Raw genomic sequence first — 27,651 nt, 5'->3', positions numbered from 1 at the left:
TGTAACATTAATTTGTAGTGGGTCCGAATGGTTCTGTGATTTTCTCTGCCTTCATTTAGCAGAACCTATGTAGGATTGAAGGTGGAAAATGGTGGACGAGATCCAGGATTGAAGATAGGCAGGGCATGATAAGTGATAAGATAAGGCGACAAGATACTTCAGAGAAAAACTAGGTAGTTGTCAGGAGGTTCAGTGACTTACCCATCATCACATGGTTAGTAAGAGTCTGAAGGGGGAATCTGGACCCACATCTACTTGATTTCAAGCCCAAAACTCCAAACCCTTAACTATCTTGTTCTGTCTCCTTGGAAGTACATGTAAGATATTATTATATAAGATAAGATTTTAAAACAAAATGAGGGAGAAACAGTATTATAGAGTAGAAAGGATGCTGGATTTGGAGTTAGTTTGAAACCTAGGTCTGTTCTTTGATGACTTTTGCCTTGACTAAGTCTTTTCACCTCTCTGGGCTCAGTTTCCTCATATGGAAAACGAGAGAATCAAACTAACTGTCCTGTGTGGTCCCTGCCAGAGGTGATAAAGGGGCAGCTAAAAGGCTCAGTGGATAAAGTACTAGTCTGGAAATGAGAGATCCTAGGTTAAAACTGGACTCAGGCCTTTCCTAGCTATATGACCCTGGATAAGTCACTTAACCCTCATTGCCTAGCCCTTACCAGTCTTCTGCCTTGGAAATGATATTTAGTATCAATTCTAAGACAGAAGGTAAGGGTTTAAATAAAATAAGGATGATAAGACTCACCTGACCCACATCACAAGGTGTTGTAAGTATCAGATGAGATCACACACATAAAGCATTTTATAACCCATAAACACTACATAATCATTAGCTATTATTATTTATTTGCACGTGGGAGGTAGGACGATCTCTGTATGATCCATGCATGAATCATAGGGACAGGATTGTATTACATGGAGGCATCCTACTCTTTGGTAAGGGATATGAAGTCCTGCCCAATTCAATCAGCATTTAAAAAATGCTTCATATGTACCAAGTCCTATGATGGTTACAAAGACTAAAACCAAGCAGTCCCTGCCTTCAAGGAGTTTATACCTCCCTAGATGGAAACATCTATGCTAATAAATAAAAAAAATATACAAAGTAGATGCAAATTTCAGGATGGGGAGTAGAGATCAGGAAGGGCCAAATTGGAGACTATACATGAGCCGTACCTTGAAGGAAGCTCTTAGGAAAACAGGTAAGAATGATGAGAAAAAACATTCCAGGCATGGGGGACCAGATGGCATGAATGTCTAAGCAAGAGTTTGGCTGGATTATTTGAACCACCCACCACCCAACACAGATGGACTCCACCCACATGCTGACAAAGGTGCCTTGTTCAGATTATATTCAGATTAATATGTTCAGTTCTGGACCCACATTTAGGAAGGACAGTGGCAAGCTGGAGACCCTCCAGAAGATGGCATCTATCCTCTGTTCCCTTAGTTGATTGGACAACTGTAGGTGGTGCTATATTGATTGGTCAATTGATAAACATTTATTAAATACTAAAGTGTCCTAGATATTGTATTAGGTTTATGAATACAAAAATGGAATAGTTCTTGTCAAGGAATTTACATTCTACCAGGATATATAATATATACATATTATGTAAAATCTTATGTGTATTTTATATTAAATAAATGCCATGTAATTTTGAGGAAGAATCTCTAACAGGGGAATAATGAAAGAAACTCTTCATGTAAGAGATGGTTTTTAAGCTAGGCTTTGGGAGAACTGGAGATACTATAAGGTAGAGGTGAGAAGGGAGTACAGTTGAGTCACAAGGATTAGAATGTTTTTCCCCAGTATGATGGACATTTATTTGGACATTTGACAAAAATATTTGAGCATTTTGAGTACACACCCCGATTAATGATTACAGTTGTTTAGCCAGCTGTCTCTTCATGTTACTTATATATGTTATCATAATACCTATATTCATCATTTGGAAACTTTTTTAGAATGTTTAAAATGAAAAATTATAGCAAAGAAGAATTTTTGAGAGGCAATAATGAATTAGAAAAAGAATCAGATCTGCACAGTACCAAGAAAATAGCATATTAGATCACAAAATATAAAATATTAGCTCTGTAAGGGATATTAAAATGTAGAATGTTTAAGTAAAGAATATAGAATGCTAGTGATTAAAACAATCTTAAATTCTACCTAGTCTACTAAGGATTAGAATTTATTTATTTATTTTAATTTATTTATTTAATCAATCTAGAATATCATTCCATGGTTACAATAATCACATTATTTCGCTCCCTCCCCTCCTCCTACCCTTCCTGCAGCCGACACGCAATTTCATTTGGGTTTTACTTGTGTCCTCGATCAGAACCTATTTCCATGTTGGTGTTTGCATTAGGATGTTCATTTAGAGTCTATATCCCCAGCCATAAAGGATTATAATTTTTAAAGACATAGAAATGGATAATTAAAATCATATATGAGGAATTATGAAGTACAATTTAGTTGACCCATGGAGTACATGAAGAGGAGAAAAGTATGATAAGTTTAGAAACACAGATTGTAGTTAAGGGCTCCACATCAAACTGAGAAATTTATTTTTGATCACAGAGGTAATAGGGAGCCACCTTATCTTCCCACTGATCTTGCCTTGCCATAGCTCAACAATGGATCACTCCCACCATTCACCACCTTTCCTCCAGGTGTTGATGAATGAAGGTGAAGAAAATGACACAATTGTTTATTGATCGGGGGTGACATAGACAAAGTTTTATTTTAGAAAAATCACTTGGGCAACTGTATGGAGGATAGATTGGAGAGGGACTGGGAAACAACTAGGAGGCAACCCCAGGCAACTCATGAGGAGAATATTGATAAGAATGGAGAGAAGAAAACAGAGATCTTGTGTAGGTAGAATTATAAAGAAGTAGGTATGGGAGAGGGTGAGTCAAGGATGACTTCAAAGATGCAGACCTCAGTGCCTGGGTGATGGTCAAAACTTCTCTGGAGGGAAACTCAGAGGAGGTCTGGGTTTGGGGGTAAAGACAGATTTCAGTTTGGGATGTATTGAGTTTGAAATGTTTATAGGGCATCCTGTTTAAAATGTCCAACAAGCAATTAGTGATGTGAGCCTGGAAAGATACTGTGCCAGGAGAGGAGTTATAGATTTAGGAGTCATCAGAATAGAGACGGGAGCTGACAAGATGAATATATAAATATCACAGGAGGGAAAGGGAACATTTAGTCTTCAGAAGATTAATCTGGGAGGACTCAATGAAGGCCTTCAATTCTTTGCAAAGTTAATATCTCTTTGTATAGAAAATGTGCTGAATCTGTTCTTCTTTGTCCCAGAGGGCAGAACCAGGAACAATGGATAGAAGTTGCAAAGAGATAGAGGTCACATATAGGAAACAACAATCTTCTTGAGAAAAAGGGTTGTCCCAAAATGGGATGTGTTGGGTTAAAGGGAAAAGCTTAGATTTATAGATTGTTTAGTTTGAAGACCGAATGACCACTTGTTGACATTCTTGGTAAGGTTGAAGTTTGTTAGATCTCCTCTGTGGTCTTTTTCCAATTCATAGAATGTGATTCAATAATATTCTTACTGGTAGAATAGACTTATTGGCATGAAAGAGGGATAGCTTAAGAGAGCCTCCTAAAATGGAGAATATCCACCCAAGGTGTAGTTTAGGAAACTGTGCCTCTTGGCACTTTAGGAATGGTTAAAATCCAGTGTGGAAGAAACCCACCCAAGCAATGTCAGTGAAGTCAAGGTTCTGGATGGTTTCCTCTGATTCAGAGAAGTTAAAGGTGGGGCAGGCCATAAACTGCCTATAGCAAAGGAAGACCTTGCTCAAACTAGCCATCTCCAGGTTTATCTGGGCTCTTTCAGGTCTTATATCCAGTGTTCTTTGCTTGGAAGCTGGAAAATAGGAAGGTTAGGAAAAATAAGTCAGTTACAGCTTGAAATTATATCATCTTCTTAGTAATATGGTGTAGTGGAAAGATCATTGAACTTGGAAATAATGGGATTTAGGGCTCCTCCAACATCAATCTTTTCTCTTCAGCCCAGGACTCTGACCATATTTCCTATTTTCTCTTAGTTCTCAAAAATGCCTCTTTTTCCTTCTTGTCCTGATCCACTGATTCTGGAGCCAGAAGATCTGGGTTAAAATCTTGCCATTAATACTTACTAACTGTGACCTTGGAAAAAATCTCTATCCTGGCCTCCATTTCATCATCTGTAAAACAAGGGAGTTGGATTAGGTGTTCTCTGAGTTGCCTTCTCATTCCAAGCTTTGTTACCATAAAATAGATTCACAGAGTGCCAACTTCCCCTTTAAGGCACTCTCCAAGGTGATGAATTCCATGCACTCTGGAGCAGAGGTGCTAGAGAGGAGAGAGGAACCTAGGTGATTCAGTGGACCTGAGTTCAAATACTGACTCAGATACTTATTAACTGTGTGACTTTGGGCAAGTCACTTGACCACTTATTGCCTCCATTTCCTCATATGTGAAATAGGGATAAGAATAGCACCTACCTTTCAGAGTTGTTATGAGGATAAAATGAGATTTTTGTAAAATTCTTTGTAAACCTTAAGATGTTTTATCATCACCACCACCAGTCATCATCATCATTATCATTGTCACTAATTATCATTCTAGTTCCAACTCTGTTGTGTGATTTTGGGCAATGTCTCTGGGTCTCAGTTTCCATAATTGTCAAGTAAGAAATTTGATGATCCCAATTCAGACTGATTAGTCTAAGATTTTAGGACTGAGTCCCAGATATACCCAACTTGGGAAAAATTTACCATATTGCTCCCAGAATATCATGAATTTAGACTGAGGGTGGTTGTGGTAGAGGGAATAGGGAGTCAATTTTCGAGGTAAGAAAATAGAAAGCAGTGTAGCATTAAAAGGTATTTGATTTAAAGTTAGCAGAGATGTGGGTTCAAATCTCAACTCAGTTACTTATTGCCAAAATGACTTTGGGTCACCATTTAACCTCAATGGGCCTCAGATTCCCCTTCTGTATAATAATATTGATGGTGACATCCAAGGTCCTTTCTAGAACCAAATTCTAGTGTCTCAGTTTGGTTTATTAAAAAAAAACCTATTCAATAATTTATTTAGATCTAGAAAGAACTTTATAGGCCATGTAGTACATTTCATTTTGTAGTGGAATAAATTGAAGCCTTACAATATTAAGTGTCTTGCCTGAACACACACACACACACACACACACACACACACACACAGAGTAGCAGAACTGAGAATCAGGTCCAGTGCCTCTGATGCCAAATTCTTGACCCTTGCCAACACATCCCACTGCTCCTCAAATTAATCACTACTTTCATGAATACCTTCTCTGCACTGGAGTAAGGCAGAATTAATCTTGGAATTGGCTGACCTGCCTTTAGAGATTGTCTCAAGCTTTGCAGCTGAGCACTAATATTCTAGCCACTTAGCTCTTCTCAACCTTAGTTGCCTCATCTGTAAAATGGGGAATAATATGCTTGCACTAACTCCCTCATAAGTTTGCTTTTGAGAACAGAGCTTAATAAACCTTAAAACATTATGAGAATCGGAATTGTTATGTGCTTAGCCCAGGTTTAGATGCTGTGGGAGAAATAGAAAAATATTGTATGGGCTTCCACTATAAAACTTATAGACTTACTAAAGCTACAAGAAACACGTATAAAATGATAATTAAACAATATCCAACTGTTCCTTTTTTATTTTTTTGAAAAAAATATTTAACTAATTAATTTAGAATATTTTTTCCATGCTTACAAGATTCATGTTCTTTCCCTCCCCTCCTCCTACCCCCCCTCCTGTAGCCGATACCAATTCCTCTGGGTTTTACATATGTCATTGGATATCCAACAATTTTTAAATCTCAGTGGCTCTTTGCTGTCTCCTTCCCCCACTTTGCTCTTGAATGGGGGCACAGGGTGATTTTGAAAAGGGGAAAGGGCTAAACCTGTGGGAGAGTAGTAGATGGTCTCTAAAACTGAGCTAAAACTGCTTCTCCTTTCTTAGTCTGGCTTACCCCTTTCCCCAACTCATGTGACTCAGGACAAATGGCTTCCCAGTCTCAGTTTCCACCTCCATTAAATGGGAATAATAATCATTGATGCCTACCTACTCTACAATAACAGCATAATGATTGGGAAATGTTTGGGAAAACAGACCAACCCTTTGGAAGAAGTTAGAAAAGCTTGTTGGAATTTCTAGGGTTAATTATCTCCCAGACTTGAGAGAGACCTTAATTCAAAGAGCACATACTTTTTTGAGTGCTGCCAATGTGCCCAGCCAGTGTTAGGTACTTTGGGTACAAACACAATAATGAAAGGGGAGGTTTCAGGTATGGGCAACAGACTGGGTGAAGAAATAGTGGGAGATGAGATGTCATACAGTGGGAAGGAAATAAGTAGGCCAGTTTTGTTACGAAACCGAGGGCATGAGGAGAAGTATTTGAAATCTTTCTGGAAAGATAGGCTAGAGTCATACTTTTAAGAATTTTAAATGGCAAATAGATGAGTTTGTACTCCATCTGAGAGGCAATGGGCAGCTACTAGAATTTCTTGAGCAGAGGAGTGACATGATTGGACCTGTTTGAGAATCATCAATTTGGTCACTGGACTAGGGAGACTAATTTGGAGAACAGAGTTATGGTAGTGGCAATAGATGATGAAAACTTGAACTAGAATGTGAGTGGAAAGTCATGGAAGTCACTAAAACATCAGTGAGTCACTAAATATTTAAGTACCTACTAAGTGCTTAACACAGCCATGAAGGCAGCTAAAGCATGTGCTGTGGAATACTTTGAACCTGGTCAGACATGGACGATACCAAGGTCATCCACTCGTCCTGAACCATCACCAGGCAGCCTGACTTTTGTCTTGCCACTGGACTTGGATGAGTCTGGAAGAGAGTAAGGCTAATGATTTTGTGCAACGCTGCCCCACTTAAATCCAATTGATGCACAAGGCATCACCCCATGATGTCATTGGTCTCTTGAAAAATGAAGAACAAACAAGTATGTACTAGTCACTGTGCTAAGCAGGGGATGTTGGGAAGGTAGAACTGGTAACAACTTATTGGATGTGGGGGTGAATGTTAATGAAGAGCTGAGGATGATTGAAATTGAGAACCTTGATAACTAGAAAGTCATCAAATACCCATAAAATCCAGGAAAGAAAGGATGAGGGGTGGGTTTAGGAAGAAAGATGGTGGATTTTGCTTTTACATTGTCTGAACTGGAAATGCCTACGAACATCTAAGTGAAGGTGGCTGACCAATATAGGTGGGTGGTGATGGTGGAGTGGGGCACAGGAGAGATGAGGGCTAGGAAAACACAGATTTTTGAGTCATCTGACTATACAGAGAGAATAATTGAACCCATGATAGTTGATGAGAGAGAGGATAGAGAAGAGCATCCTGGGTTAGATCTTTGGATATACCTAGCTCTAGAGGCCATTATTCGATTTGCAGTGAGAGCACTTACACTAGGAATAGGCAAATGCTACAAATTGGGGTCTGGTTTATTGTTTTGTTGGTTGTCTAGACTTAGATGGGATGAGAACCAGGAGTGACATAAAGGAAGAAGAGAATACACAGGCAAAGGAGGTGGTAAACAGTGTCAAAAGTTGCAGAGGAGTCAAAAGGAACAATTATTGGAAATGTCTATTGGATCGAGTAATTAAGAGATGGATGGTAACCCAGGAGAGGTTTTAGTAGTGGTACAGTCAGAAGTTAAATTGCAAACTGTTAAGAATTGGAGTACAGGTTCAGGGAAGACCAGACATGGATTGCAGACCTACTTTTTTTCTCTCTCTGTGTTTGGACCACAGAATGTCAGAATTGAGAGGGCCCCGAAAACCTAGAATATTAGAACTAGAAGATATCTTAGAACATAGAATGCCACAGTTAAGCAGTCCCTTAGAATAGAAATTGTTAGAGATAGAAGGAACTTTAGAATATAGAATGTCAGAGCTAGGAGGACCCTTAGAACACAGAATGTCAGAACTGGAAGAGCCCTTAGAACATGGAATGTCAGACCTTAAATCACAAAACTTGCTCATTTCCTATTTGCTATAGAAAGGACCCAGAGACCCAACCTTCATCTCTCTCCCTCTCCCACACCAAACTGGCAAACCAGCCAAGGGGAACCTCCATATTTTTCCCATTTTCTGAAATGGAGAGATTTTTATCTCTTTTGATGTTTCAATATACCTGTGTTCAAATCAATGTGGACAGTTCTCTCTATCAGTGCTAGTAAAGTCCAAGGTACACTGTTTCATCTTAATTTGTCCATGTCTACCTAGAGAATTGCAAGAGCTAACAACTATAAATTACCTACTCTGTGCCAAACACTTTACAAATATTATCTCATTGAATTTCCCAACAACTCCAAGAGGTAGATAGTATTATTTTTTATTATAAAGATACTTTATGTAATGTAATGTAAATAACATTTTATGTAATGTAATAACAAATTTCCACATAAGTTTTTCAAAGTCATATGATACTAACTGTCTCTTCTCTTCCTCCCAGAGTTGGCAAATAATTCAGTCTGGGTCATATGTGTATTATCATGCAAAACATATCTCTATATTGTCCTCTTTTGTAAGAGAATAATCATATAAAACCAAACCCCCAAAATAAAAGCCCAAATAAATTAAAGTGAAAAATCATATACTTTGATCTGCATTCTGATCCCAACAGTTCTTTCTCTGGAGGTGGATAGCATTGTTTATCATGTCTTTCAGAATCGTCCTGGATCTTTGTATTGCTGAGAGTAGCTAAGTCTATCACATTTGATCGTTCCACAATATTGCAGTTGCTGTGCCATGTTTTCCTGGTTCTGCTTATTTCACTCTGCATCAGCTCATGTAGGTGTTTCCAGCTCTTTGTGAAAATCATTCCTTATAGCACAATAGTAGTCCGTCACCAGCATATACCACAATTTGTTCAGCCATTACCCAATTAATGGACCTCTCTTCAATTTCCAATTCTTTGCCAATACAAAAAGAATAACTATAATAATTTTTGTACAAGTAAGTCCTTTCTCCCTTTAAATTATTTTTTACTTCTTTGGGATACAGACCCAGTAGTGGTATTACTGGATCAAAGGGTATGCATTGTTTCATAGCCCTTTGGGCATAGTTCCAAATTGCCCTCCAGAATAGTTGGGATCAGTTCATAACTCCACCAGCAATGCATTAGTGTCCCAATTTTGCCACATCCCCTCTAACATTTGTCACTTTCCTTTGCTGTCACATTGGCCAATATCATAAGTTTGAGGTGGTACCCCAGCATTGTTTTAATTTTCATTTCTCTAGTGAAGACAGGTTTAATCAGTTTTTCATATGATTATTGATGGTTTTGATTTCTTCATCTGAAAACTGTTTATTCATATTCTTTGACCATTTGGCAATTGGAGAATGACTTGTAGTCTTACAAATTTGGCTTAGTTCTCTATATATTTGAGAAATGAGACCTGTATCAGAGAAATCTGTTATAAAAATGTTTTTCCAATTTGCTGTTTCCTTTCTAATTTTGGTTACATTGGTTTTATTTATACAAAAACAATTGAATATAATAAAAATTATTCATTTTACCTCTTGTAGTGTTCTCTACCTCTTGTTTCATCATAAATTCTTCCCTTCTCTATAGATCTGACAGGTAAACTATTCTATGTTCCTCTAATTTACTTATAGTATCACCCTTTATGTCTAGATCATATACCCATTTTGACCTTATCATGGTATATAAGGTGTGTCTATACCTAATTTTTGCCATACCATTTTCCTGTTTTCCTTGTAGTTTTTGTCAAATGCTGAGTTCTTATCCCAAAAGCTGGGTTTACTAACAGTAGAGTACTGAGGTCATTTACCCATAATCTATTCCATTTATCCACCCTTCTATTTCTTAGCCAGTACTAGAGGGTTTTGGTAATGACTGCTTTTTTGAACAGTTCAAGATCCAGTACTGCTAGGACACCATCCTTCACATTTTTTCCCCATTAATTCCCTTGATGTTCTTGATCTTTTGTTCTTCCAGATGAATCGTGTTGTTACTTTTTCTAGTTCTAGAAAATGGTTTTTTGGTAGTTTGATTGTTATGACACTGAGTAAGTAAATTAATTTAGGTAGATTTGTCATTTTTATTATATTAACTCTGCCTACCCATGAACAGTTAATGTTTTTCCAATTGGTAGGTGCTTTCTATTATCCCTATTGTATAGTTGAAGAAACTGAGGCAACTAGAGGATAAGTGACTTGCCCAAGGGCACACAGCTAATAAGTGTCTAAGACAGGATTTGACTCCAGGTCCTTTGTTCTATCTATTGCACCAACCAGCTAGCTGCCTCATAAGACCACAAATTTAGTCTAAGCCCATGCATTTTACAGATGAGGAAATAGAGACCCACAGAAAGGAAATAACTTGTTCAAAGTCCCCTAGATACTAAAAGACATAGGGATGCAGTGTAATACAGCAGAAAACAACACCAGCTCTAGGTCAGATGACCTGGGTTCAAATTTTACCTCAGATATTTACTCTCAGTACAACCTTATATGTCATTCCATCTCTCTGAGCCTCCGTTCCCTCATCTATAAAATGGGGGGAGGGTGTAAGTCTTGTCACCCATCTGTAAATGTCAAAGGTGGGATTTAAACCTAGGCCCCCTCTGTTGCCAGGTATACTTGCCACTTGACCCGACATTCTTCACCTGTGGGTCAGTCATGCAATCAAGTCTGGGGAAGCCTATAGACTCCTTCTTAGAAGAATGATTTTAAATGCAAAAAATAAAATACACAAGATTACAAAGGAGACCAGTTATGCTGAAATGCAATTCTCAATGTAGGTTTTTTTTAAATTTATGGACTCTGGGTAAAGAACACCAATAATCAACCAATTAAGCAAAAAACATCAATTAAGCACTTACTATGTGCCAGGCACTGGACTGTGCTTCAGTGACACTATAAAGGCTACAACACTGACCCTGTCCTCAAGGAGTTTATATTCCAATTAGAAAGGGAGGCAATATATGAATAAACAGGTGAATGCAAGCTATATGCATGCTAGATGGGGAGTGATTTCAGCAAGGTAGCACCATAGTGCATAGAGGTAACTCAGGTAGATGCCTGAGTTCAAATCTGGCCTCAGACTCTTAGTAGCTGTGTGACCCTGAGCAAACCACTTAACCTTGTTTGCCTCAGTTTCCTCATCTGTAAAATTTGGTAGTGTAGGGAATGGCAAATCACTCCAGTATCTCTGCCAAGAACTCCAAGTGGGGTCATGGAGAGTTGAACATGACTGGAATTCCTCAACAATTCAAAGGTGAAGGAACAAATAGCTGGGTAGATTGGGAAAGGTCTTTTGGAAAAGATTGGATTAGGGCTAAGACTTGAAGGAAGCCAGAGGCATTAAAAAGCCTGCAATGCTTTCTCTCCCTTCTCACCACTGGCTCTGTTTCCCTGGTTTCCCTCCATGCTCAACTTGAGAGGTAGCTAGGTGGTACAATGGATGTAACACCAGGTCTGAAGCTGGGACAGCCCTAGGTTCAAATCTGGCCTCAGACTCTTAGTAGCTGTATGGCTCTGGGCAAGTCACTTAACCCTGATTGCCTAACCCTTGCCACTCTTCTGTCTTAGAATTAATACTAAGTGGGGGGGGGGGGCAGCTGGGTGGCTCAGTGGATGGGAAGTCCTGGGTTCAAATCTGACCTCAGACACTTCCTAGCTGGGTGACCCTGGGCAAGTCACTTAACCCTCATTGCCCTTACCACTCTTCCACCTTGGAACCAATACATGGTATTGATTCTAAGATGGAAGGTGAGGGTTTAAAAAAAAAGAATTCATGCTAAGCCAGAAGATATGGGTTTCAAAAAAATTAATACTAAGCCAGAAGATGTGGGTTTAAAAAATTAATACTAAGCCAGAAGATGTGGGTTTAAAAAATTAATACTAAGCCAGAAGATGTGGGTTTAAAAAATTAATACTAAGCCAGAAGATGTGGGTTTAAAAAAAAGACTCAGCTTGAATCATACTTTCTACAGGAGGTCTTTCCTTGCTCCTCCAGCCTACCTTCTACCTACTTTGAAAACATCTTATTTGTGCCTACCTATAGTCACGTTGTCGTCCCCTAAACTCCTTAAAGGTGGGGAGTGTTTTTTGCTTATTTTCTCTCTTTCTCCAGCCCTTCGCACAGTACCTGGCATAGAATTAGGACTTATGCAAAAAACCTTTTTAATTGGATGTAATCGAAATGATCCAGGTTACTGCCTGGAAAGCTCTCTGGCTCCTGTTTAGTCATGAACCCTTTCCCTATCCGCAGATCTGTCTGGTGCATTTCTTGCGTGCTCCACCAACTTGCTTGTGACATCGCCCTGTGTGTCTTAATGGTGAACTCCTTTGGAGCTTATCTTGATTTGCACTGGGAGATACTGGTCTATAGCTAGTTTCTGTCAGACTACTTTCTTGTCTTGCCAAGTGGGTTGAATACTTCTCGCCCTCGAAGCTGGGATCTTTGAGTTTATGGAACACGAGGACTTGAGAAATGCATCGACCGAGGGCAGCCAGGAGGCTGACGGTGAGACGGGAGAACCTTCCAGGAATGGGGAGCAGCACCGCCCCCCCAGATGGAATACAGGGACCAGCAGGGCTAGATCCGAGCATTCTTAGAGGGGAGGAGAGCCTATGCAGGCAGGAAAAGTTGTGGAAGGGACAGGTTGGAGTAAGCTTTAAATACCAAACAGATGAGTTTATATGCAATCTCGGAGATATCTAGCAACAAGACCTTGCATAATTATGTGCCCCATCAGTGTTTAGTTGAACTGACAAGAAAGTTGGCCTACTTGTTCTGTTAGCTAGTCAGGGGTTGGTTCCCCTTTCAAAGACTCAGTTTCTCCTTCTGTAAAATGGAGGTGTGGGACTGGATGGTTTCTGCAGTTCCTTCCAGCCCCAGAGTTCTGTGGGTCTGCTATAATCCCAATCTTGTTGCTTCTCCCACTAGATGTACCCCAAGATGCTGCCAGATGCCAGGATGGATGTGGACTGCTTGGGCCTAGATCTATCCCTGTGAAGCCTGGAGAGTGATCAGCATGGGCCACTGTCCAAGGGGGCAAACAACACTGGTCCCTTCTGGTACCCCAATCCCTATGCCTGTCAAACTTCCTGGGGAATATGGTGGACTCAAAGGCTTCTGGGATCTGTCCAGTTCTGGAGCTATGGTCCCTTCAGACCTGGGGAAGGACATATCTGTTAGATGGGTACCATCACTTAGCCAGATGTGGGTGGGGATTCCCTAGCCAGGTGTGGGTGGTGCTTCTCCTTCCCAGAGAGGAGAAGGGGGCAGGGCCTCTTTTCTGGAGCATGTGTCACCCTATTCCTTTGGGCACTGGGTCATTGTTCTAGGGCTGCCTCTCACCAGCGTGAGAGGTAGAGTGAAGCTGGGGCCTGTTCCCTTGACCCTTCCCTGTGCATTGTGGACAGAGCAAACCCTATGTTGTTGGCCCCCCAGACCTCAGAAGATGGAAGATGGGGCTCGGGCCAACCCCAAAGAGTTCAGGAAGAAGGGGCTGGTTAGACTCCTATCCTGGAAGATGGCAGTAGAGCAGACTGGGATATTCTTCCCCAGGGCTACCTCTCTTTGGAATGCCACCAGGTAAGTGCCAAGCTTTTAGGGGAGACAAAGAGATCCAATCTTAGGGGCATCCTTAAGGCAGTAGGGTGGACTTTTTCCAGTTACTGAGAAGGGGTTTCTGGTTCCCCATATCCTACTCTAAGAAATTGCCCAGATTCATAGAAATGTTTGGAGTTCATCTCATTCGATACTACTCCCACCATTTTGATTTTACAGATGGAAAACCCAAGTCCTTGAAGGTTAAGATAAAAAAGCAAGGCTTTAGCAGAGCTGGGACTAGATCTTGGGTCTCCTGACTCCTCTCTGGCATTATGTTAAGCTCCCCCCCCCCACTCAATATCCCCAGATTTGGAGTCAGAATTCTTTCATAGTTATATGACCTTGGCCAAGTCCTTCCGTAATATGGGCCTCAGTTTCCTCCTTTGTATCACGACAGGATTAGACTGGAAGCCCCTTACAGGTCCATGCCAACTATGAGCCCATGGTTTGGATGGTCATATTTTCTGATTCCTCTATATCACTGCAGAGAGCTCCCTCCCTCAGCTATTGCTCTGATCACCCCTTTATTTCTTCAGGATCCCAGTCCAGAGCCTCACAGCAAGGGGGTAACAGATCTTCCCTCTGCCTCGAGGGGAGACAATGAAAGGGTCAGGGTGAGGCTGGGCGTTAATAACAGACATCGGAGGGGGCTGAAGGGAGGAAAGCTGGGGAAGCCACCTCTAACAGGTGTTTATGGGAACCTCAAACCAGGGCTCAACAGGTTGTAGCAGGCCCAGGCATGTGGCATGAAGGGAGACGGGAATCTGATGGGGGATGTTGGTTTCTCTCTCAGGTCCATCCCAGGCATCAGGAAGTTATTCACAATCACCATCCTAGCAGGCAGCGGTGAGTACGAAGGACTCCTTCCTGGGGGTCTCCTGGCAGTGCCCCTCCCCCCTCCCACACTTCTCTGGCCTCTCTGAGGCGTCCTCGAGTGCCCTCTCGTCCAGCTTCCTCCTTCCGTCCAGGCTTGTTTAACCCCAGAGTGCCTGTGTACAAATACCAGGGGCCCGTCACCTGGCATTTATGAGGCCCGAGCCCGCTGGGGCACCAGAGTTAAGCAAGCCTCATTAAAAGGTGATATTTATAGTGCGTCTCCCATCCCATGCACGTTGCTGAGGACCAAGCCATGGCCCCAGCGGAGCTCGGGCAGAGGTTGGGGGCAGAACAGGAAGAAGCTTATGAGGAAGGAGAGGAGGAAAGAGAGAGTAGGAGAGACGCCCAGAGTCTCCTAGCAGAAGTACTGTATGTCCTCTATGGAGGAGTCGGTGGTTGTAAAGTCGGTCATGGGCCACGGGACTGGGTGAGGTGTAGTACTGCTTCCAGAGTCAGGGGATCTAGGTTCAAATCTTGCCTCTGATACTTATTAACTTAACCTCTTAGGGGACAATTAGGTTATTCTGGAGATTGAGAGCCAGGCCTAGAGATGGGAGCTTCTGGGTTCAAATATGGCCTCAGACATTTCCTAGCTGTGTGACCCTGGGCAAGTCATTTAACCCCCATTGCCTGGCCCTTACTGCTCTTCTGCCTTGGAATCAATACCTAGTATTGATTCTAAGATGGAAGGTAAGGATTAAAAAAAAAGTTCAACTTCTCTGGGCCTTAGTTTCCTCATCTGTAAAATGAGAGGGTTAAATTAGATGGCTTCCAAAGTTCCTTCTAACTCTCTATTTCTGATCTGATGAGCCCATAAAGGAAGTGATGTCTGAGAGACTGTGCAGGGGAGGAAGGTGCAGAAGCAAGGCTGAGGAAGACCCAATCCTTTGGGGAATCTGTGAGCTCTTTGGTGGGGCTATTTCATTCTCCCATTCAGCTCCTGGCACACCTAGTCTTCTTGTCCTATGAGATTTGTGCCTAGGACTTTCCATAAATTCTCCACCGATGGATGATCTGTGGAACATTCTGGAGGCTGTCGTCTAGGCACTCTGGGTTTGGGAGAACCAATGTAGGCCTCAGGCTGCCTGTCTGGGAGGGAGAGTGGGACTCTAATACTGCTCATAGGTCCAGAGTGGGAAGAGAATTTAGGAATCATCTCAGACCAAGACTCTCATTTTTGTAAGATTAAAAATTAATATCCCAAACACTACAAATACTATATTTAATAAGATTTATTAATAATAACTTGAAGCAAAAGGGAAAATAAAAGGCTAGAGAAAAGGAGAGAGCTCACCCAATTGCACATGCAGGAAAAGAGAGAGAGCTAGGGTGGAGTTACAGAACTATATACACATGTAACAGATGCAAAAACATGAGGACGAAAGGAAAGGGATGCTGGGAGATGTAGTTCAAGGGTATGACATTTTTTAATTACACATTTTATAGAGGAAGAAATGAAAACTAGGAGAGGCCAATGATTTGCCCAAGTTCTCATGGGTAATAATAGAGGCAGAATTTGAACCCAGGTCCTTTGACTATAGAGTAAATGCTTTCCACTAATACTTTGCTGCTTCCTGCATTATTCAGTTATAGTGGCTGTGTGTGTGTGTGTGTGTGTGTGTGTGTGTGTGTGTGTAAATTTTCCCCTACCTACAAGCATAGTTGTGTGTGTTGTTTCACTGAAATATTTAAGTTAAAGTAAATTTAGCTGAAAGGGTGTTGACAACATCAGAAGATGAGAAGCCATGTGGCCTTCTAGAATGAACATTGATTTTGACCAATAAGAGAATGATACCAAAGTGAATCTCCGTTCCCCCTCTGTTGAGAGGTGGGAGCCTCCTTGGCAGAATGTTGCATACACCATGAGAGTCAGTTGTGTTGTTTTTCCTTAACTGTTTTTCTCCATTAGAAGGGAAGTGTCCTTTTCTGGAAAGGAGAGTGGAATGGGGATGTGGTACATAAGGTTGTTTTGTTTGTTTGTTTGTTTATTTGAAAGAGAGAGTATTGGTATTGGCTAAGAAGATCTGAATTCAAATCCTGCTTCTATTATTTTGTTATTTCTGTATCTGCAGGCAAGGTATTTAATTTTTTAGAGACTCGGTTTCCTCATACCTATCATGGAGGAGTCTCCAGGGACCCTTCCAGCTTGAAATACCACTAACTTTTAAGGTTGACTCCTGGTTCCTTTGTTTGCCTCTCAGGGCCTCGGTTCCTTCCTTGAAAAAACTTGGACAAGGTGACTTCTAAGTTTTCCTCCAGCCTTGAGAGTCTGTGATTCCAATTTAATTCAGCCAATATTTATTAAGTGCCTAATATCTGCAAGGAACTGAATGAAACACTCACTTCCTTCTGGATGCTCCTGTTATGCTGGCTGAGGGCCACAGCCTAATCAGGGTGATCAAAGGAAGAATGAAGTAGGGCTCACTCCTTCCCTCTTAAAGGAGCACGTATTTTCTCATCTATGTTACCTAATATTCACCCGGTTGTATGAAACTCTTTGAGGGCAGGGCATGTTTTTGGTGTGGTTTTGAAACTTCAGGACTTGGCACTGACATAGCAGGTGTGGAGGCAGCTACATGGCTCAGTGGATACAGCAAGAGACTTGGAACCAGGAATACTTGAGTTCAAATCCAGATTCAGACACTTACTAGACATATGACCCTGGATAAGTCACTTAATCTCTGTTTGCCTTAATCTGCTGGAGAAGGAAGTGGCAAACCACTTCAGTATCTTTGCCAAGAAAACCCAACAGACAGTATTTGGTGTATTGAAGTTTGTGACTGAACACTGACAATCATGAATGCCTGTTGGGCTGGATCAGATTGCAGACACAGCATTCTAGAGAAATTTGGAGAGGGAGAAAGAACTCTGGTGGAGAGGCGGCAGTTATGGAGGACTCCAGGCAGATGGTGACACTTTAGCTGGACCTTGAAGGAAGGGAAGGAGTCGGGAAGGCAGAGAAGAAGATGCTGTGCTTCCCAATTAAGGCAAGGGCTTAAGTCACTATGAATGATTTCAGAAGGGGCAATGTCATTCAATTCACTGAAGCGAGAATTTGGTAACCATTGAATATGTGTCAGGCACCACATTTGGACCCAGAGACACAGAAACAAAACCAGAACACTCCCTGCCCTCGAGGAGATGCCATTCTGTTGGCCTAGGAAATAACTAGTGGGTAAATGTGGATGGTCAGAGAATAGACGAAAGGGAATAATGTGAAAAAGACCTTCGAAATGGGACTTGGCCGGATATTTAGGAGGGATGTAAGTGCTAGACTAAGGCGTTCGTGCTTCTTCCTCGAGAGGGAGCCACCAGAAGTTTTTGGATGGGGGGATAACTTGGCCAAAAAATGTCATAGGAAGATGATTTTAGCAGCCCTGGAGAGAATGGATCAGAAGGGGGAGGCTGGAGATGAGCCGGGAGGCAATTCCAACAGGCCAGGCTGTTGTTGCATAATTGAGGAGTGAGTCAGGCTGCGTTTCACCAGTGTAGAAGGTCAGAAGTGCAGGAAGAACAGCTAAGTGACCCAGTGGACAGAGCTCTGAATCTGGAATTGAAAGACGCATGTTCAAATCCAGCCTCAGATACTTACTATCTCTGTGACCCTGGGGCAAGTCACTCACTTGTCCTCTGGCTATCTCAGTTTCCTCAACTGTAAAACGGGAATATTAATCGCACCTATCTCCAGAGATGTTTTGAGGATTAAAGGAGATAATACTTGTAAAGTACGGATCTTAAAGTATGATATAAATGATGTCATAAATGTTTTCTACTAATAGCATATTGCTTCCTGCATTACTCAGATTCAGTGGACATATGTATGGATATAGTTAATAGAGTAAGTCTTATTATTACTGTCCGCTAGAACTAGGAGAATAGAGTAGAACTGAGAAAGAAGGGTAGAAGTAGGCCCAGGGGTGAGGCAGGGTCGGGGGTACCAGTGGTCAGAGAAGAATATAGCTGTTCACCTGTTGTCTTCTCCATTAAGCCAGGAGCTTCTGCTTATGACTCCCATCCTTATTGACTGATTGACCAAACTAGGTTGGAGGAGTTCCCAGCAGTTCTGAAGTTGGGATTTCCATGAGGGAGGAGGAAGCTGTCCAAAGCTACATAGGAAGTATGTAGCTGTCTTCTGCTCCGGTCAGGCTACCCAGAATATTATGAAGGAGTGAACAGAGCTCACGTGGGGGGTCCTTCCCTAAAATGGAGGTTCCAGGAGGAAATGGCCGATTAGAGGAAGGGGTCTTGGGGTGGAGGGGTCTTCCAGGGTGAGAAGGCTACTGGCACATTGTAGTGAAGGCAGCTTCTAGGATAAAAAAAAAAACTGTTGAGAAATGGTGGAGAAAGAGGTAGAGAGAGTTAGGAGCAGATCAGAGAGGAAAGAAACTGGAGGGGGAAAAAAAGAGAAAAGAAAAGTGATCAGAAAGGGGAAGAGACTAAAGAATATGAGGACTGGTAGAAGGAAAAAGAGACAGGTAGGTGGTGCCAAGTCTGGATTCAGGAAGATTCATCTTCCAGAGTTCAAATGAGGATTCAGATACTTATTAGCTCTGTGACCCTGGACAAATCATTTAACCTTGTTTACCTCAGTTTCTTCATCTGTGAAATCAGCTGGAGAAGGAAATGACAAACCACTCTAGTGTCTTTAGCAAGGAAATCCCAAACGGGGTCATAAAAAGTCAGACAAACTAAAGAATGACTAAACAACAACAAAATTATACGCTAGGTACTATGTTAAGTACTGGTCATGCAAAGAAAGGCGAAAGGCATGATACATAGGACAGTAGATTGAAAGTTAGAAGGGACCTCAGAAATGATCAGGTTGGGGCGGCTAGATGGTTCAGGAGCTAGGGAGCCAAGCCTGGAGAAGAGGTTCTGAGTTCAAATCTAGATTCAAATATTTCCTAAATGTGAGACCCTGCCTACTGCTCTTCTCTCTTGGAACTAATAGTTGGTATTGATTCCAAGTCAAAAGGTAGGGTTTAAAGGAATTAAAAAAGAAGTCACTGGGCCCAACTTCATGGTCTGCCCATAGCTACATGGGGAGTAAGTAGCAGAGCTAGGACTTAAAGGTAACCTTGACTTCAAATCCTTTGCTTGCTTGCTTTATGGCACCATCCTGCCTTCCTCAAGGGACTGTTCCAAAATAGGGTGGACTATTTGGCCTCTGGGGCTCTTTGATACTGAGAATTTGTGATTTTATGAGTATAGTCAAGAAATCCCCAAGAAAAGATATTTAAGGAGATAAAGAGTTAAGAACTTAGAAGGCCAACAGCAAGAAGACCTTATTACCCAAGGAAAAACTTTGGCCCAGCTACCTACTTTAAAAATTTGCTTCCTCTTAGGAAAGGAGCCAATCTCAGGGGCCTGAGGAGCAGAATCTGCAGGGGAGGAAAGGTACATCTATGTATCCTGGATGGTTCCCTTCCAATGTAAACTGAAGACAACATTTTATGAGACCCTCCCCATAGCCTTACACATAATAGGCATTTAATACAAATGTTTTCAGTTGATCTATGTCCCTATTTGTTTTTTTTTTGCCCCACCTTCAGACCTCCAAAAAACCATTGCTGCTGTCCTCAGGAAGTCTAGCCTATGTAGGCTGGTGCGCAGGTGATTTCTTGGGAGAAAGAGAGCAGATAATCTGGGTCAGGACAGGAGAATGTGTCCAGGAGAGAACAAAGAGCTTTAGAGATGGCAGCCAATAATACACAGGGGCAGAATAGGAGAGGAAAGGCAGCCGACTCATTGGCTGTTCCATCCCTGTACCCTAGTGATGCTGGGTGTTTTGATCTTTTTTCTCTTTTAAAAATGTTTTATTGATTCTCTTTTCTTATTTATATAATTTGTCACTTCCCAATGACTCCCTCCCTATGCCCCTCCAGCCCTTGATTTCTCCCTTATAATAAAAAAGGACATTTAAACAACATAAATCAATACTCTACACCCTGACCTCTTTTCCAGTCCTTCCCATGGTCCATGGAAGCCTACTGAACCTGAAGTCAATGGTAGAAACCATCACTGGGAGAAGTGCCATTCTCTCCTTTGTGGGCTATGGCTGCTACTGTGGGCTAGGTGGAAGGGGTATGCCCATGGATGAAGTGGACTGGTAAGTTCTCCCTGCTCCCCAAGGACTCAAGGTCCATTCCACTGGAGCACACTGTGGATACAGTTAAGCTTTTGATTATCCTCATTTTTGGGCTGGGGCTACCAGGCTCCCCACAGTGGCACAGATGGGGTGAGGTGATCTGGGTTAAGTGACTTGCTCAGGGTCACGTAGCCAGGAAGTGTCTGAGACCAGATATGAACGCAGGTAACCTTTTAGATTCTTGGAAATAGCTATCATTTCCTTCTTGAGTCTTCCCTTCATCAGGATAAATAACCCCTGCCTTCAGTGAATCCTCACATGGAATGATTTCCTGTCTCCTCATATGTGCTAGCTTTTCATGTCATTCCTAAAATGTGGTGCCCAGGACAAAACCCCAAAACCATGTCCTATGTGACCTAGATAAGGACAGCTCTGCCCACTCCAGGAGGAGGGGGATTGTGCCTCTCCTTTCAGTCTGGAGCTTTCCTGAGAAAAAGGACTGTGCTACCATGTTCCTCATGCCCACAGTAGGATCTCCCCAATAATAAAGACCAAGTGCCCTCCTTTTTCTCTTTTTCCTGATCTCTTGCCTCAGTGGAGGTAGTAAACACAGACTACTCTACTTACCAGAACTATTTGGGGACATCTGTCTTGCATGCCTTCATTCTCATTCTATGCCTCTTAACTTGGCTCCAAAAGATCAGTGGGATCCATTAGACTTTCTTCCTCATTGCCCTCTTTCCTGTCCCCAAAGCTCCACCTGGGCTATTTTAGTCATGAGACTGAGGACCTCTTCTAAGATTCTGTACACGGAGAAGATGATGACTGTCTTGATAACTGAATACAACCCAGGCTCCTTTGTCATACTGTTAATATTATAAATGGCCCTTGCCTGAACCCTGACCTCCCCTCTCTTGGTTTTATATCAGGATGTACTCCACATATTAGAGGAGAGGGATGGGGATCCAGAGACAGGAAGAGGTGGAGAAAGAATAATACTATGGGGCAACAAGGTGGTTCAGGAGATTGAGAGCCAGGCCTGGAAATGGGAGGTCCTGAGATCAAATCTTGTCTAATACTTCCTGTCTGTGTGACCCTGGGCAAGTCACTTAACCCCCATTGCCTATCCCTTATCACTCTTCTGCCTTGGAATCAATACTTAGTATCAATTCTAAGACAGAAGGTAAAGGTTTTAAAAAATGAGTAAAAAAAATACTAAAGTATTTTGAGACATGGTGGGGAGAGGAAAATCCACTGAACAAGGAGGGAGATGTGAATATAGGATCTAGTTTTGTTTGATTGATTGATTAATCCAAGCATTTATTAAAGGCTTGTATTCTGTGTAGAGGGCAGCTAGCTGAGTGGTGCAGGAGACAGAGCACAGGGCCAGGAATCAGGAAGACTCACCTTCCTGAGTTCAAATCTGGCCTCAGGCACTAGATATTGTGATGTTGGAAAAAATTACTTCACTCTGCTTACTTTGGTTTCCTCATCTGCAAAAAAATTAACTGGAAAGGACTTGTGTAAAAGAATGCTATCCACCTTGAGAGAAAGAAATGCAGAAGCAAAACAGATGACATCACTTATCACATGTGTACATGGGTATGTGATTTGGGGTTTAGGCTTTAAAAGCTCATTCTCTAGCAAAAATGAATAATATGGAAATAGGCATCACATGACAACATTTGTACAATCCAGTGGAATTGCTTGTCAGCTCTGGGAGAGGAGAGGGAAGAGGGGAGGGAAAGAAAATGAATCATGGAAACATGGAAAAATATTTTAAAATAAAAAAAATAGAACATGGGCACTAAAAAAATTAACTGGAAAAGGAAATGGCAAACCACTCCAATATCTTTTCCAAGAAAACTGCAAATGGGGTTGTGAATAGTTGGACATGCCTGAAAAAAGACTGAACCAAATTCTGCATATAATATTGTACTGGAAGCTAGAGGTAGGATTTGAACCCTGAACTTCTTCATTTCATGTCTAAGTACTATCAAGAAGGAGGCAGAATGGAGCAGCAGATTTGATCCTGGGCTCTTATGTCTGTTCAGTCAGAGGCCTTAGGCATCTTTGAAATGGACAGACTAATCCCTATGGTACTTACTTCAGGGGATCTCAGGTGGAGAGCAAGAATGGGCCTTGCAGGCCACTGAGGCCAACATTTTCCTTTTCCTCTACTTTTAATTTTTTGTTGTTTTATATATGACAAAAGCCATCAAACCCAAAAGAGTCAAAAAGAAGAATGGCACAGATAGTTGGTTACCTCCAGCCTGCATCCTTTTAAAGAATCCAGGAAATTGTCCTGCTTTCTTCCATGCATGTAAAAAAGTGCTACAATGACACTCGTTTCTTTTTTTGCATCCACATTATTAGTATCTTCCTCCCAAATCCTACCCCTCCTCCATTAAAACAAAAAAAAAATCCTTTATCTTATATATATTTTTAAAAGCATGTCAAACAAAGCAAATTTATACTATGGCCATATGTGTGAACACATATCTCTCAATCAGCACCTGGAGGACTCCCCTCTTTCTATCAGATGATATATGTAACAGTCCATCATTGGTGTTCTCCAACTCTTTCATTTCCCAGAGGAGAAAACCAAGGTCAAATGACTTGCCCAAGGACTCACAGGTAGTATCAGAGACAAGATTTGAACCCAGTCCTTCTGACTCCAGACCCTCTATTTTTTCCATTGTTTTTGCATTGCCTCCTCCTCGTTGTTGTTGAGTGATTTCAGGATGTCTGACTCTGTGATCTCATTTGGGGTTTTCTTGGCAGATATTGATTTACCATTTCCTTCTCCAGCTCATTTTACAGATAAGGAAACTGAGGACAACATGGTTAAATGACTTGTCTAGGGTCACATGGCTGGGAAGTGCCCGAGACTAGATTTGAACTCAGAAAGATGAATCTTCCTAACTCCAGGCCCAGCCCTCTATGCACTATGATATTCCCTGGCTATCCTATTGGCTGCTATTGATGCTCAACTGTTCAATGACTTTAAATATCACAGCCCCTCTTCAGGCTCCAGTTCCTCATCCATAAAATAGGAGAGAAGCTACACTCACCTTGATTGACATGGCCAGGGGAGGATTCATTGAGGGTCCTATGGATGACAGTGACCTTCCAGGTAGGCTCTGAGGAAAGTAATAGTCCCTTAGGATCGTGCCATTCAAAGAACTGTCAGAGCTCAGGAATTCATGTGGAGCCACAGAAAGAACACTGGTTCCATAGTCAAAGGACCTGAATTCACATTCCAGCCCTGCTGTTTATTTATCTATATGACCTTGGGCAAGTCACGTAACTTTTGTGCCTTAGTTTCCTTATCTGTAAAATTGGGAAACTAGACTTGATGGCCTTGAAGTTTCCTTCCAACTCTAAACCTCTGAACTTAGGACTCTAAGAAAGGTGGGTAAGAGCTGAAGAAATCTTGCCCACAGCCACCTTGTTCTTCTGTCTACCTCCTTGCCTTCCAAACCCCACTCCATACCAGGTGCTGCCATGCCCATGACTGCTGCTACCAGAAGCTGTTTGATCAGGGGTGCCACCCCTATGTTGATGGATACAAATTCTCCATTGACAATGAGACCCAGACCATCACGTGCAGTGAGTATGGAGCTCCTCCGGTGGGTGGGCTTGGGGCAATTATCTCCTGTTGGCCTGATCATTCAAGATGGTAGCTGGTGATCTGAGATTTCCCTCATGTTCATTAATTCCTAGGCTCATGCAAGGAAGAAGAAGAACAAAAACAATGATAACGATAGTTAGCATTGACAGGGCCCTTCAAAACTTAAAAAATGTTTTACAAATGTTATTTCATTTGTTCTTCACAACAACTTGGAGGGGCAAATACTATTATTTCTATTTTACAAATGAGGAAATTGAGGCGGTCAAATTTGAGAGACTTGCCCAGGATCACAGAAATAATAAGTACCTGAGATAGGATTTGAACTGAAGGTTTCCTGATTCCAAACCGGACACTTTACTGACTCTATCCACCTAACCCCTTTCTGTCCTATATCCATATCCCAAATTCCCCAGGAGTCTATCTACAAGAAGTCAACAAATAGTTCTTAAGGGAATATTATGATCAAGGTAAGCCATCATGGCTAGGGAGTAGAGAACTGGCCTTGGAGTCAGGAAAACTCAGTTGCAAGTCCTACTTTTCCTCATGGCTATGATACCCTGGGCAAGTCACTTAACCTCCACCCTGAGACTCTAAATTACAGAGTTGCTGATTTGTATTGATGGAGAGATGCTCCACACAATCACCTGTCAAATAACTGCTGTGGGCCAGGGAAGGGAAGGGAAAGGCCCTGGGGATGCAGAGACAAAAAGAGAATAGTCATTGCCATCAGAGTGCTGGCATTTTCTTGGAGGGGTGGAGGGTGGGAGGAAAGAGATACCAATAGGTCCTGTGTTCAATCACCTGCTCTACCACTTCCTGACTGAATGAACTCTTTCCTTCTTACATAAAATGGAGGATCTTTCTAGATCATCTCTACAAAACCTCCTAGCTCTGGCACTCTCGGTTCTAAGGGCTCTCCCAGCTCTGCTCATCTATGATTCTCAGGTTCCCGAAGCACCTCTAGGTACCAGCCCCAAGTTCGTTGCCTTTGCCCCTGCAGGTGAACAGAATGAGACGGAGTGTGACAAGCAGACTTGTGAATGTGACAAGAATGTGGTCTTGTGCCTCAACAACCAGTTGTACAATGAGGAATTCCGCAGTTACTTCAACATCTTCTGCACAGGAAACACTCCATCCTGTAGCATCTATGATCCTCTGCCAGTGGAGATTGAATGTAGACACATCCCTAAGATCCCACCTCCACCTACCTAGTTCTCCCTGGACTCCAGGGAGAAATCTAGGGCTGGGGAGGGCCCCAATCCTCAGTCCTGGTGCCTTCCTGGCACACTGGTTCTGGGTTGTAAATTGGGACAGAGTATGCCAGGATAAAGTGGGTCTCACCATAGGAGTCTGGGGAGAAATGTAGGCACAGAGATGTCCTAGAGGGAACCTTTGTGCCAGGCACTTGGGAGGGTTCTCCAGGACACAGACCCTTGAGGTTCAAAAACCCCAAGGCAAATTCAAAAACAAGTGGAATAGATTCCATTCCTTCCTAGGCCTGTCAATTGTATATAGGTTCAGTTGATTGGGCAAAACCTTGGGTGCCATTTTCTCTGGTCATTTCTTGGTCCTTGCTCATGGTCCTTTGACATCCTCTGCCCTGGGGTCTTTGGGCTAAGAATTTGACTGTTTCTAGGGATTCATCAGGATAGTGTTCCTTGGCACTGATCCTACCCCAGCTTCTCTGGGTATTAGTTATCCCAGTGACCTACACACAATCTAGGCACATGTATCATAATGTTGCTCATCACCTAGGTTTTTGCTTACCTAAATAGTTCTCTAGTCCTCCTTCTCTTCCCTGAACCCTGACCCTTGGCATCCTTACCCCAGAACATGTATGAATATACTCACTCATACATTGATATACCCATCCATCTACTCAAAGATACCCCTAAGAAGTGACATTTCTACCCAAACATTGATACTTTCCTTTCTCCCCTTCTCCTGCTAACACAATGACACATTAGAATGTGCAATGGATTTGCAGTGAAAGACCTTAGGTTCAAATTCCATTATTGCTGCCTACCAGTATGTGGCCTTGAAGAAATAAGCAAACTTCCTTGGGCCACAACTTTCTCATCTATAAAATGGGAAGATTGCACTTGCAGGCTTCTTAGATCCCTTTGGCCTCTAAATCTAGGCTCCTATGACCCAAGTCTCTCATCCATAAAAGGAAGAGGTTGGACAAGATGATGCCTAAGACTTCTTCTAGTACTAGGTCTAAGATTCCAAGATGTGTCCACCACAGGCTCATAATGGCACCTCTCTGGTGATGCTTCCCCACCTATCAATAGTCTGCCCCACACCCTCAATGCCTTACACATATATTGCCACTTCTTATCAATCAATCTATTAATAAACACTTAAATCATGCCCAACCCTGCAGTAGACATTCATTCTCCCTGGCATACACACTCAATTATACATTGACGTCAATTCACACAAAATGCTGGCACTCACCCACCTTAGGCACAGACACTCACTTAGACACACGTATTGCCAAATAGATGCTCTCCCGGATACGTACATGCTGCTATTTCCCCTAATACAAGGCATATTCACTGGGATCCACTTTCAGTATCTTGAAACTCTCAGCTCACTCATATCCACATCTCTCCTGGGGCTCCTGACACTTTGGCCCCAGGCTCAAACACACCACACACATTGGGGCACATATGGTCACCTTGGCATCTCCTCCTGACCCTACTGGCAAAGCCAAAAGCCAAATGATGACCTTGGTCACACTAATGAGACAGAGAACTCTAGGTCACCGTGGTTTGGATGGACAGCTGTCCAGATGATTGGAATAAAGAGGAACTGGGGTCTGTTCCTTTTCACTGATATCCCTCTCGGACCTCCTATCTCTGACCCAAGCAACGTGGAGAAGACATGGAAATGGAGACTTCTTGAGTATGAGACTGAATGCCACATATGGGCCTTACTTAGGCTTCATGTGGAAAGGAAGGGAAAGGATCAAGGAGGAAAGAGGGGTGGTAGGGAAAGGAGGGACATAGTGGGACCGAAAGAAGGGAAGGGGGCAAGAGGGAGGGCTTGGAGCAGAAACAAGGGGAAGAACAATGAAAGGGATGGGAAGGGAACAGAAAGAATGGGAAAAGGGCAGTGAGGAGGGAAGGAAGATAGAAGTGATAACAGAATAGTGGGTAGGGGAAGGGAAGAACAAGTGGGGAAGGGGCTAGGCAAAGACAGGGGTGGGGGCACAAGTCTGCTGGAGCTTTGAGTTGTGGTGAGTAAAGAATATTGGGAATCAGAGAGGTGAGAAGAGGGCTAGGGGTTCAGATGTGATCTCTTGATGTTTTTCTTGACCCTCATGCCACCCCTTGCCATTTCTTCGTGTGACAGCCTCAG

General features: G+C 42.3%; 1 protein-coding gene across 1 annotated transcript; it reads left to right on the top strand.

Annotated features, from left to right (window-relative positions):
* Positions 1-13,376: 13,376 nt before the first annotated feature.
* Positions 13,377-27,376, top strand: PLA2G2F (phospholipase A2 group IIF). Its single transcript, XM_001377661.3, has 5 exons — positions 13,377-13,669; positions 14,481-14,533; positions 20,528-20,672; positions 24,151-24,263; positions 25,286-27,376. The coding sequence occupies exons 1-5, from the start codon at positions 13,536-13,538 to the stop codon at positions 25,495-25,497; spliced, it is 657 nt and encodes a 218-aa protein (XP_001377698.1). The 5' UTR covers positions 13,377-13,535; the 3' UTR covers positions 25,498-27,376.
* Positions 27,377-27,651: the final 275 nt, after the last annotated feature.

The sequence above is a fragment of the Monodelphis domestica genome, chromosome 4, assembly GCF_027887165.1.
Source record: "Monodelphis domestica isolate mMonDom1 chromosome 4, mMonDom1.pri, whole genome shotgun sequence".
Lineage (NCBI taxonomy): Eukaryota > Metazoa > Chordata > Mammalia > Didelphimorphia > Didelphidae > Monodelphis > Monodelphis domestica.
Note: the sequence above shows the minus strand (reverse complement) of the source record. Positions and strands in the feature narration are given on the sequence as shown.

Bases quoted from the DNA above. Each gene is read 5' to 3' on its own strand.
- PLA2G2F (XM_001377661.3), top strand. From the start codon at position 13,536: ATGGAAGATGGGGCTCGGGCCAACCCCAAAGAGTTCAGGAAGAAGGGG. The intron at 13,670-14,480 runs GTAAGTGCCAAG...TTTCTCTCTCAG, and splicing joins TCTCTTTGGAATGCCACCAG to GTCCATCCCAGGCATCAGGA. The intron at 20,673-24,150 runs GTAAGTTCTCCC...ACTCCATACCAG, and splicing joins CCCATGGATGAAGTGGACTG to GTGCTGCCATGCCCATGACT.